The sequence below is a fragment of the Tachysurus fulvidraco genome, chromosome 8 (assembly GCF_022655615.1).
Source record: "Tachysurus fulvidraco isolate hzauxx_2018 chromosome 8, HZAU_PFXX_2.0, whole genome shotgun sequence".
Taxonomy (NCBI): Eukaryota; Metazoa; Chordata; class Actinopteri; order Siluriformes; family Bagridae; genus Tachysurus; species Tachysurus fulvidraco.
In genome coordinates, this window is record NC_062525.1 from 4,937,741 (window position 1) to 4,950,522 (window position 12,782).

The following is a 12,782-nucleotide window of genomic DNA, read 5'->3' on the forward strand; positions in this document are numbered from 1 at the left end:
TGGAATCTTTGAGCTAATAAACAGAAATATAAAAGAATTAAAGGTGAAAATGGCTTAGATTAACTAGAGCTTAAATAAAAGGGATCAGTTGTATAAATTGAAATAAAAAAAAAAGAAAGTCACTCTGGATAAGGGTGTCTGCAAAGTGCCATAAATGTAATTTAAAAATTATACATATGATGTTTATAAAACTGTAACAACCAAAATCTTTGAATATCCAGAGTTAAAGTTAAAGCAGATAATCCAAAATAAAAAATGTCCTCTATCTATCAAATTAAAATAATAGAAATAGATTTATTCAGTTCTGAGTGTTAAAAAATAATAATAAATAAATAAATAAATAAATCAGTGTGGCCAGCAGGGGTCGTATAAACATTGTTTATTAAGAATTATTTAGAGAATTTAAATGTTACTCATTTTGTAAATGTGTTTTCCTAAACAAACTCTGAACTTAAAATAATAAAAAACAAATCATGCTGAATTGTAGAGTAAAAATTAATTTGTAGAGTAAAAACCTTTAATTTTCCAATCTGGTCATTAACTTTTAGTCAGCACTAAGAATATATTTGTCTCTTATGTTGTTTGTTTTGTTTGTATATTTTATTAGTGAACTCTTTTATTATATTCTGTTAATTGTTTAATTTGTGTATTTGATTTGTTGGTTTTCATTATTATTATTATTATTATTATTATTATTATTATTATTATTTTATCTTGTCACTAAGTTAAAGTGTTCAACAGGGGGCACTGTATCATAATCTTTAATTTCTAAAATCACTCAACACAAAGCATAGATATCTACCATAGATGTCGCCTTGGGGTCCAAAAAGGCGTCAGAACCGCCGCCATCTTTGTACAGGGGTCTTGTACTTCAAATTCATTCAAGATGCCGGACTTCTGTGCTGCGATTGGTTGTGCTGCGATTGGTTGAATGTGTTTTATGATATTGAATGTTAGGAAATTATATTTCTGGTTACGTTGGTTTGTTTCAGTCCTTGGTTAACGACTGCAGATAATCCATGCTAGTTACCCATTAGTCTTTGACAGTTAGGAAAACCAACAATATTTGTAGATTCCGAAGCTCTTAATAAGGACATTAAAAATTGTCCCATGCTTTTTTTGCTTAAAGGTGAAGACCCAACTTTATGTATGTTTTGTAAGATTCCCTTATCTGTCAAACATATTTTATTAGATTGTCACAAGAATAATGTTCTTTTATCAAGTTACTTCACTTAAGGACATATTTAATGACATTATGCCTGAAAAGGGTTTGGATTTTTTTTTATCGTATGTTAATTTAAAAAAATGTATATGACTTGCTGTTTAAATTTGTTTTTATATGATATTTGTGTTTTTGTAATTTAATATTTGCCATCAAAATAGCTTTGATTGCTGACATGGCATTAAATAAAATAATCAGAATCTGAATCTTTTTGTAGATTCCCAAGTGATAAATAGACGTCAGTCATGGACAATAGCACTCAGGAGAGAGGGCTTCAAGCCAAAAGATTGCACCTAATTGTGCAGCTGTCGCAAGAAGCGACCCCATCCATCTTTCAAAAGTTTGTCACAGCAATTTTTTAACACAACATTTTGTAATTTATTATGTGTACCCTAGTTCATCCAGGTTAAGCAGAACGTCAAACAAAGCAACTGAATAATCTCCACACAAATTGTCCAACACTCCTGTCAGGGGGTTTGTAAGATCAGACCTTTTTGATCAGTCAGTCTTAGTAAGTGAAATGATTTAAACACCTTTGGAGGCTTGGTGGATGTAACAGTGACATTTTAAGAAGTTAGGATACAGTACAGACCAAAAGTTTGGACACCACCTTTTCAACAGGACAATGACCCCAAACACACCTCCAGGCTGTGTAAGGGCTATTTGACCATGAAGGAGAGTGATGGAGTGCTGCACCAGATGACCTGGCCTCCACAGTCACCGGACCTGAACCCAATTGAAATGGTTTGGGGTGAGCTGGACCACAGAGTGAAGGCAAAGAGGGCCAGCAAGTGCTAAGCATCTCTGGGAACTCCTTCAAGACTGTTGGAAGACCCTTTCAGGTAACTACCTCTTGAAGCTCATCAAGAGAATGGCAAGAGTGTGCAAAGCAGTAATCAAAGCAAAAGGTGGCTACTTTGAAGAACCTAGAATATGACATATTTTCAGTTGTTTCACACGTTTTTGTTATGTACGTATATAATTCCACACGTGTTAATTGATAGTTTTGATGCCTTCAGTGTGAATCTACAATTTTCATAGTCATGAAAATAAAGAAAACTCTTTGAATGAGAAGGTCTGTACTGTACATGATTTAAAGTTACTGAGTTTGTGAATATTTTTCAGGATCATACATATGCCTTTGACCCAGTTAAAGCAAAAGAGAAGTTGGTTGTGTCTCAGGAGAACATGAAGAAGTTACAACTGGACTAGAGAAATGCAAAGGACAGGGAAAGAAGAAAAAAGAAGACAGTGGGCTCCTTGTTGGAGGATTTAAAAAATAACAAGATGCTGACGGAGGAACTGGAACAAAAACTGAATTTCTACTCTGGTTGGCTGACTCGATTCTCCCTCTCAAATGCATATGATCAAGTCTCTAAATCAATCTGAAATATGTCTCTGTGAAACTACAATTTTTTTGTTATTAAACTATTATTTCCCTGAACCTTCCAGACCTTCCAGTTGAACTGTCCAAGCATGGCCATGCCTTCACTCCTGCTCAAAGGGAATTTGCTTTAACACTGCATTTGCATGGACCTAATGTCTACACTTACTTGAGGGAACAAATGAAGATACCACTCCCACATCCTCACACTCTTCTAAAGTAAATATAATTTCTACAACTTCACATTTGTCAGAAATGGATGAAACTGATGTCAGTATGTGTTCTGTTTATTGCTTTACCTGTAACAGATGGTTGTAGACTGTGGATGCTAAGTCTGGGTTAAACACAGCGCTGTTAGACATGCTACAGAGATGGAAAAACAAAGACCCTGTTAGGTATGGTCGAGTGTGTCTTGTTTTGGATGGCATGTCTATAAGGAGACAAGTGCAGTATGATTCACACAAACAGACAATGATTGGTTTTGTGGATCTCGCCAGTGGCATATATGAGACCAGCATGGCAAGTGAAGCCCTAGTGTTCATGGTAGTTGGATTAGAAGGTCACTGAGAAATGCCCATTGCCTTTTACTTCATAAGCTCACTTAAACCAGACACAAAAAGGATTTTGCTTCTACACACCTTGGAGGCACTTCTTGGCATCAAAGTTGTGTGTGTCACAATTGACAGATTGTTCGACATTATGAACAGCAAAAACCCACGTGCGGGAGGCTTTAAGGCTCCACTAGGTTTCCACAACTGGGAAGACACGTTAGGTTTTATGACTGAAGCCCGAACTTATTTGACCAAGTTGAGGCTGAACGATGGCACTCTACTTCATCGCTCAAAGAGGTTTTTTGTTTAGTTTAGTTTTTGTTCTCCACACGTAAGGTAAATGCATTAAGAGTGTATCATTTTATACTATGCATTAGTTATTCTAATTAAAGATGCTAAAGATAAACTATTAATACGATGTCATTATTTTAAAAAGAAAACATCTAAAATCTAGCTGCAAGCAGTATTGAGGTAGCCAAGCTTCTCATTAGCCCCAAAACAAAACATTAGCATACCAGGCATTTACCTTCTCTTGCGTTATAAGGAGTAAGAGAACAAGAGTAGCAATACATCCATATAGTAGATGAAGAGTCTGGATTGTTTACAAACTATGGACCCAAAGCAATCACTTACAGATTTACTCTTTAAAACGTCTTCTTTTTCATATCCATTCCTTTAACGTTTTGTTCAAAAAACGTCCACTGTATGTGGCAATAATAAAGGCTTCTATGCCCCATTCTGTTCTGTTTGTTGTTGTTTGTTTGTTTGTTTGTTTTGTGGTTAATTTTTGCTTGGTCATTGTTTGTACTGATGTAATTTGAGAAGGTCTATTCAACTATTGGTGACACATGTATGGTCTAAATTGAAATCTCTGAAGAATTGAGTCATTGATTAAACATGGATTTTGCATATTTTGTTTGCGTACTAAAAGAACTTAATCAATAGAGGGTTTTTTTAAAACCTCTTTGTGCATTGTGTGAAGTAATACAGTTGATCCCTTCTTCAAAAATTTGTATAGCTGTTTTGTTTGTTCGAGAGAGAGGGAATCAGTTATAATATGTAACGCTGTGTTATCATTGATAACACAGTGTTGTGTGTGTGTGTGTGTGTGTGTGTGTGTGCGTTAACAGCAAAACATGCTTGAAATGAATAATATGTCTGTCAATGTCAACACAATACACTTTGATCTTTATCAACATTATCTGTTATGCTTTTTATTGAATTAGTCTATTAAGATGTATAACTTCTTAAACAGTACGTTTCACACATAATTCTCCTGCATGTACCCAATATTTGTCTCTCTTTCATGATATTAATTAGTAGATTTAAGAAAAGCTTTTGAATTCTCCTTTTGTGCCACTGTTAAGAGAATATGAGCCCCTTTGCACATGTATTATCCAGTGTTGTATAAAGTACTAGAAAGCAATACTTGAGTAAAAGTACAAGTATCATACTAGAAAAAGACTTTGGTAGAAGTGAAAGTCACCTTTTAGAATATTACTCAAGTAAAAGTCTTAAAGTATCTGATATTTACTGTACTTAAGTATCAAAAGTCATTTTCTGATATTTAATGTACTTAAGTATTTGAAGTAAAAGTAATAAGTAAAATTTCAGTGATTTTCAGTAGGCATTAGAGCAGGGGCGGTTCTAGGGTTTCATCTTTAGGGGTTTTATCCCCCAGTGAGAATTTACAACAAGAAGAGTTTTATATTATATATTATATGACTACATAGTAAGCCAAAAGTTATGGTATTATTAAATGGTAAAAGTGGACACCAAAATTTTATGCATGATGTAATGATGACAGTCTTGAATCAAATCAGTTCATGTATGTGTGCATTCTCTACAAACAGTGTGTCCAGTGAATGCAGTCATTAATAAACAAATATTCACAAGACAAAGACCAAATCAATAAATGTTATTTTTATTTAGTATTGAATGGATTGTTTGCATTAATATTTTGTTTGTGCTAAAACTCTGGTAATAAGAATAGTGAAATTTCACTGCTTTTGATTGCCGTGTTTGCGGCTTTCAGCCGAATAAACGACTCCAGCTCTGACCACGCGTGCACGCTGCGCGTGCCTGTACATCTCCGTAGCGCGCGCGGACGTGCGTAATGCAATCTAGGAGCAGTGATTCGCCAAACCTCCCTTATTACAGTCGCACACATTTCTTCTGATTTTATTTTGTAGTAACGAGTAACGAAGATGCATAGTGGAAATATAGTGGAGTAAAAGTATACATTTTATCTAGGAAATGTAGTGGAGTAAAAGTGAAAGTTGACAAATTTAAATAGCGAAGTAAAGTACAGATACGTGACATTTCTACTTAAGTACAGCAACGAAGTATTTGTACTTCGTTACATTACAACACTGGTATTATCATCTTTCCCTGTCTACAGTGGGCCGTATGCATCATATGGGGAATATACCTATAGGGAATCTTCACTCTGAGTTTGACCCCTGGGTCTTAAAGTCACCGGATAATAAATTTTTGTCTAATAATAATAATAATAATAAATACTAGATTGGTAAAGTTCGTCACGACAAACTTTGATGTTGGCTTTGACGGTGCAAGAATTCGCAAAGGCGGGTGCATTTTGGAGGCGAGTGGACAAAGATTGTGAAAGCTACTGGACCGCTAGGGTGCCAATACCTTTGGAGGTGAGCGGACATGAGCATGTGACGTGATCCGAATACCCGTGAGGTATTTCCCCTCATTGTGCTGAGTGTTTTGATATGTCACATGTCCATGTTGTGCAAATTTTTGATTTCGCTTGTTTTGGGGGAGGGGCTACACGTGACATCACGTGACGTGACCAGAATACCCGTGGGGCAGTTCGCCTCATTGTGCTGAGTGTTTTGATAAAGCACATGTCCCTGTTGTGGAAATTTAAAATTTTCACGTGACATCACGTGACGTGACCAGAATACCCAGAATACCAGAATACACGTGGTGTTGAGTGACGTCACCAGAATACCCGGTGGGGTGCCAATACATTTGGCAAAAAGTGGCTACTGAGGGTTTGGACATTTCATGTAAATACTGCAGTCATTATGGGATTCTACTTATTATACTGCATAGAACAGTACATGCATTTCCTAATGTTGGATGTATTGTGTGTGTGAGAGCTTAGAGGACTTTTCGGAATTCCCTATTCAAGTCTATGGGATGTTCGACCGTTGACTACGGGAAAACCGAAAAATCCATCGGAATTCCGAAATAAAAATTTGGTCCGGAGTAAGGTACTAAAGAACCTTCTACAAAGCCAACATAATAATAATAATAATAATAATAATAATAATAATAATAATAATAATAATAATAAGCTTATAACAGAAATCAGAATCTTGGCTTGTACAAAACCAACATAATAATAATAATAATAATAATAATAATAATAATAATAATAATAATAAGCTTATAACGGAAATCAGAATGTTGGCTTCTACAAAGCAACATAATAATAATAATAATAATAATAACTAGATTTGTAAAGTTCGTCGCGACAAACTTTGATGTTGGCTTTGACGGTGCAAGTATTCGCAAAGGCCGGTGCATTTTGGAGGCGAGTGGACAGAAAGATTGTGAAAGCTACTGGACCACTAGGGTGCCAATACTTTTGGAGGTGATCGGCCATGAGCATGTGACGTGATCCGAATACCCATGGGGCAGTTCCCCTCAATGTGCTGAGTGTTTTGATATGTCACATGTCCATGTTGTGCAAATTTTTGATTTCACTTGTTTTGGGGGCGTGGCTACACGTGACGTCACGTGACGTGACCAGAATACCCGTGGGGCAGTTCCCCTCATTGTGCTGAGTGTTTTGATATGTCACATGTTTATGTTGTGCAAATTTTTAATTTAGCTTGTTTTGGGGGCGGGGCGACACGTGACGTCACGTGACGTGACCAGAATACCCGTGGGGCAGTTCCCCTCATTGTGCTGAGTGTTTTGATATGTCACATGTCCATGTTGTGCAAATTTTTGATTTTGTTTGTTTTGGGGGCGGGGCTACACGTGACCTCACGTGGCGTCACGTGACGTGACCAGAATACCCGTGGGGCAGTTCCCCTCGTTGTGCTGAGTGTTTTGATATGTTACATGTCCATGTTGTGCAAATTTTTTATTTTGCTTGATTTTGGGGTGGGGCTACATGTGACATCACGTGACGTCACGTGACGTGACCAGAATACCTGTGGGGCAGTTCCCCTCAATGTGCTGAGTGTTTTGATATGTCACATGTCCATGTTGTACAAATTTTTAATTTTGCTTGTTTTTGGGGCGGGGCTGCACGTGACATCCCGTGACGTCACGTGATGTGACCATAATACCCGTGGGGCAGTTCCCCTCATTGTGCTGAGTGTTTTGATATGTCACATGTCCATTTTGTTCAAATTTTTGATTTCGCTTGTTTTGGGGGCGGGGCTACACGTGACCTCACGTGGCGTCACGTGACGTGACCAGAATACCCGTGGGGCAGTTCCCCTCATTGTGCTGAGTGTTTTGATATGTCACATGTCCATGTTGTGCAAATTTTTAATTTTGCTTGTTTTTGGGGAGGGGCTGCACGTGACATCCCGTGACGTCACCAGAATATCCGATGGGGTGCCAATACTTTTGGCAAAAAGTGGCTACTGAGGGTTTGGACATTTCATGTCAATACTGCAGTCATTATGGGATTCTACTTATTATTATACTGCGTGGATCACAGAGAGAGAAGCCGTGCCTGAGCTCTGCGCATGCTGTGTGTGTGAGAGCTTAGAGGAATTTTCGGAATTCCCCATTCAAATCTATGGGATGTTCGATCATCGACTACCGGAAAATCGAAAATTCCGTCGGAAGTCCGAAATAAAAACTTCGTCTGGAGTAAGGTCCTAAAAAACCTATTCGAGTTCCGTGTAAATCACTCGAAAACTTGCCGAGTTATAAACCTCAAAAGTTTATAATGGAAGTCTATGGGAAAAAAGGCCACTTTGAGCTTCCGTACCGGGAATGCCGGAATTCCGATCTCTTAGAAAAATAGAAGCAACAAACTACAGACCAGGGTCTACAACATATCCGAATTTGGTGCATGTGGCTCGAACGCCCTAGGCCGCATTTTTTTAAATAAATTTTTGTCTAATAATAATAATAATAATAATAATAATAATAATAATAATAATAAGCTTATAACGGAAATCAGAATGTTGGCTTCTACAAAGCCAACATAATAATAATAATAATAATGATAATGATAATAATAATAAGAAGAAGAATTATAATAATAATAATAATCTTATAAAGGAAATCAGAATCTTGGCTTCTACAAAGACAACATAATATTAAGCTTATAACAGAAATCAGAATGTTGGCTTCTACAAAGCCAACAACAAAAAGTCACTTCACTGATCCCTCGTGATTATTGTATGAGCCTCATAGATAGTTAAAGACATTGTGTTCCCTGCTGTTTTTCTGTAAACCCCACATTTCCTTGCTTATACATCAGCTTTCTGTGTTTTCTGATGGTTTAGGTGGTCCAGAATAGTGACCCCACCATACAGGAGTCAGAACCTTTTCATTGCTTAACTCATAGTTATGTACAGAGTAGTCTGAATTTTTGTTTTCTGGTGGAACGAAATGTGGCATAAATTTATTTATTTGTTTGTTTGTAAGTAAGTAAGTAGATTTCTTGGGACTATAATAAAACACTTAAAAAATGACCATTTTCTTAGACACACCATATGGTCCAGATGTCTTTTAATTTGAAAAGCATTCAGACAGTAAGTTGGTGTCTTGCTGAAAAGCGCTGCTAGATTCCATTAAAACAAAAGCTCAGACAAAATGGTTTAAATTACAATGCTGTCATTATTATTGAGCAATTTTATAATGTAATAACAAATAATGCATATCATTGACATTAATACATGCTTAGAACACATAGCATCATGGTCTTAAATTATCCAGTCATGTTATTGGTTGTGCTATAAAAACATTAACCCATTGACATTAACACTACTCCATGTTTCTATGTTGGGGTAATGTGGGGAGTAATATGGTGGTGGTGGGGGGGTGTTTAAGCAGCTCGCAGTTCATACAGCTAAAATTTCCTGCACTCTTTAGAGTGTAAAGGACTTCGCAGTTCATGTGGTTTGTTTTAAGTGTAATTTTTGTGATAGTAAACATTTCATAAGGTGGGACTAGCACCTCTTCCTCATCAGGTAGCACAGAAATGGTGGATATGTCTGCACCAAAGCATGTGTTAATCTCAAAACAGGATTTATTGCCAAAAAAATCCAAGTCCTTCCTAAATGAAGTCGATGCAAACCTGCCAAATCGAATTACATCATTAATCTTTGCCTCAAAACTAACAGCGGTTCTACGGAAAACATTAAAACAGCTCGGCACTTTATGAATTTGTACGGCACGTGTTAGCAAGAAATGAAAGGCTGTGTATTTGAATGTTTGAGGGTATTCGTTTTTTCCTGAACTGACAGCATCATTGAATTTTGAATAAAGTTCTTCTTCCACTGAACTGGTGTAGACCTTTATTATTCTTATAAAGTCATCCTCAATGTTTAAGTATTTATTCCAAATATTTTTAAAGTCTTTATTTTTATTTAACTCTTCATCTAGGACCTTGTCTTTTATCAGTTTGTATGTTTCTTCAGCGCAGCCTATAAATTGGTCATCAACAGAATCCGCTGCCATGTCCAGTTTATAAGCAGGGTTTTTTTCCTATAAAATTAGAGGAGGGAAAAACATTATAAGAAAATTACTGATAAGAAAATGTCTACTCAGTTCAGAAAGAGAAACCCACCAGTTTGGACAAAACTGCTCCAGTGTTGATGATGATGATGATGATGGCAGTGGTGGTGAGGATGAAAACAGCTTGCCTCATTGTTAATCTAAAATAAAAAGCCTATATAGAGAATATATACAAATTGTATACAAATGACTATTCTACTAATGAGTGAGGCATCAACTGAATTTGTCATTGTGGAGATTATTGAGTAGTCCTAGTCTTTCTCACACAGAAAAAAGGAGTCATGTCTCTGTTCTTTACATAAACTCCAAACCTCTTGCAACATCTCCACTACAGTCTGAATAGCGATTAGGTTTGTGTTTGCATCTGAGTTGTGAAAACCATTGTGTGAAAGTTTGGTATGAACAATGCCCCAATGCGCACGCAAATCAACTGCCTGGAGAAAAAAAGATTTCTGCCTTTCTTTCTGATAACACAATGCATCATATCAACATGAAAAATATTGAAAACTTCAGAAACAACCTCACATGGTTTTATAACACATTTTCTTGCTTGAATTATTCCAGTAGCATAGTGAATAATGTTCTCATAATATCATAAATAATACAGTATTATGTCTTAAGTAAATGTACAGTATGCTTGAAGATCAGATAATATAATTATATCTAAACAAACTGTGACAGAAGTAATATAACATTTCCAGTACAAACATAATACTCACAGATCTGATGAGCTCAAGGCTTCTTAAATATATAACGAGGAGGTGCTCAAACCAACAGTGTGTCAGACCTTCAACTCATCACTATTTATACTCAACTACTTCCTTTTTTAATGACCATAAATGGAGTTGTTTTCTCCCCAAAAATACAAGGTGTGCATTTTTGAAAGAAAGACAGAAAGACAAAAGTGATGATTTACAAACCTGAATTATTTCAATTGGATTAAGGTAAATAATACAAATAAATGCAAATAGTTTTAACTGAATATTGTTTTCTTCAATACTGGCAAAATTGTCCAATCACAGATGTTGTAGTTTTGCTCTTCTTGGGGTCACCATGAGGGAGGAAAAAGCCAAAGGGGCCATCTTCCTCCCAAAGCACAGCCATAACCCCAATTTCTGAGCCATCTACCAATATAATAATTTAGGAACTGGCAGGGTCACAATGTAGGATATGATGAACATGTGTATATGTGGTTCTGTAAGAAACTAGAGAAGAACGTTATAGCATTTGTGTGTGTGTGTGTGTGTTTGTGTCTGTGTCTGTGTGTGTGAGAGAGTGTGTGAGTGAATCCATTTGCCAAGTTTGTAAAGGATATTTTCTTCAATTCAAGTAGTTTTCCATTTAAAAAGCACACAAATTTTGAAATGAAAAAGCAAAATCAATAATTTTGTGGCCAGTAATTTTGTGAAATCCTGAATGCATTGAGTAGTAAAAAAACATAGACTATCGCAGATTAATGCATTTAAATATACAGCATTGATACTGTATATTTTCTACAGTATGTTCAATGCCACGTCTGCAAAAATGTTTAAGAAATTCAAAAATGTGAAAGACACTTAATAAGAAAAAATGTTAGAGTGCACAGAGAGAGAGAGAGAGAGAGTGTGTGTGTGTGTGTGTGTGTGTGTGTAACCACTTGCTAATTTTTTTTAGAGGACACAAAATAGCACTAAACACTACACTCTGCAAATTTAAAAAAAAAAAAAAAAAAACGGCTGCAAAATCAGACATTTGTGTTATTTGTTAATAAAACAGCACTCAGATATATTTACTTATAAATTGGTTCAAATGGGAAAATTTTCAGAGCTTGTATTGGACTGTAGATACAGTTTATATCTGGTGCTTCTAGTGTGAGAAAGTATATTTTACTTGAATTAAAATGTGGTTGTTATTTAATATTGCTACGTTTTTGTTGCAGTTTGAAACTGTGTTCGAACCAACATAATTTGCACTGAATATTTAATACAATAGAACTACACAATCTACTCAATCACTCACTCAAGCACTCTTTGACCCATAGTAGATTTTTAACCTTAATGTAAAGCTTTAACAGTTTAACAGTAAGAAAACAAAACTCTAAAATCCTAGAGGGATTTATCAGTAAGAAAACACCTAGAACTCATAATACATAAAATAATTATATATTCTGCTCACTAGCATATGTTTAAATGTCACATCCACAAACTTACACTGACTCTTTGTTTTTATGTCAGTTTGACTTACAATCTTTGAGCTGATAAAAAGAAACATTTCATAAATTTTGATTTCCAAAGTTGTAAGATTTACTATTGAAGCTTTACATTTGAGCAGAAAAGATATTGTCAAAATGTTGTCTCATCTTTTAGGTGGTGTGAAAACTGAAAAAAGCACTTACATATGTGGGTGTGAATTTGAGGGTGTGCGTTTGTTGGTGTTTGTGTGCGAGTTTGTACAGCATTGATACTGAACCGAACCACTGGACAATTTCCTGAGCAGTTACATGGGAGGGTCAGGGTTTCATTCACCATTGATTCTGTGACGATGAAGGCTTGGCACTGCTGCAGATCAGAGAATAAATCAGAAAAGATATTGACACACCATAAATCCATAATTTAAAGCTGTTTCTTTTGGAAAACAATCCTCGTTCAGTACATTGTTCAGGTCGTCTAAGCCTTATTGATTCAGTGCAGATCTGAGCACAATTGCGGTGTTCATATATGTTTAAATAAACCGAACCAAGACACAAAACTCAACAGGTATATTCAATATACTCAATAACACTTTTTTTCTCTTTTTATGGGTGATGGACAAGTCTGAGGAAAGAGCAGTTTCATGTTCAAGCTTATCTTTTCTTTCTTTTATTTATTTAATACACGCATAGTGTTACTGGCTATTATGG

The 12,782-nt window shown here is 35.9% G+C and overlaps 1 protein-coding gene across 1 annotated transcript; it reads right to left on the reverse strand.

The window, feature by feature from the left end:
* Positions 1-8,936: 8,936 nt before the first annotated feature.
* LOC113640972 (erythroblast NAD(P)(+)--arginine ADP-ribosyltransferase-like) lies at positions 8,937-11,031 on the reverse strand. The gene is made up of 3 exons (XM_027143530.2): positions 10,624-11,031; positions 9,957-10,044; positions 8,937-9,874 (listed from the first exon to the last, which is right to left on the reverse strand). Exons 2-3 carry the CDS (start codon positions 10,035-10,037, stop codon positions 9,152-9,154), a joined length of 804 nt encoding a protein of 267 aa, XP_026999331.2. The 5' UTR covers positions 10,038-10,044; positions 10,624-11,031; the 3' UTR covers positions 8,937-9,151.
* Positions 11,032-12,782: the final 1,751 nt, after the last annotated feature.

What these genes read in the sequence shown, in the direction of transcription:
- LOC113640972 (XM_027143530.2), bottom strand. Translation starts at nt 10,037, where the DNA reads ATGAGGCAAGCTGTTTTCATCCTCACCACCACTGCCATCATCATCATC. An exon ending in GAGCAGTTTTGTCCAAACTG is followed by an intron (nt 9,875 to 9,956) that starts GTGGGTTTCTCT and finishes CTAATTTTATAG; the next exon opens with GAAAAAAACCCTGCTTATAA.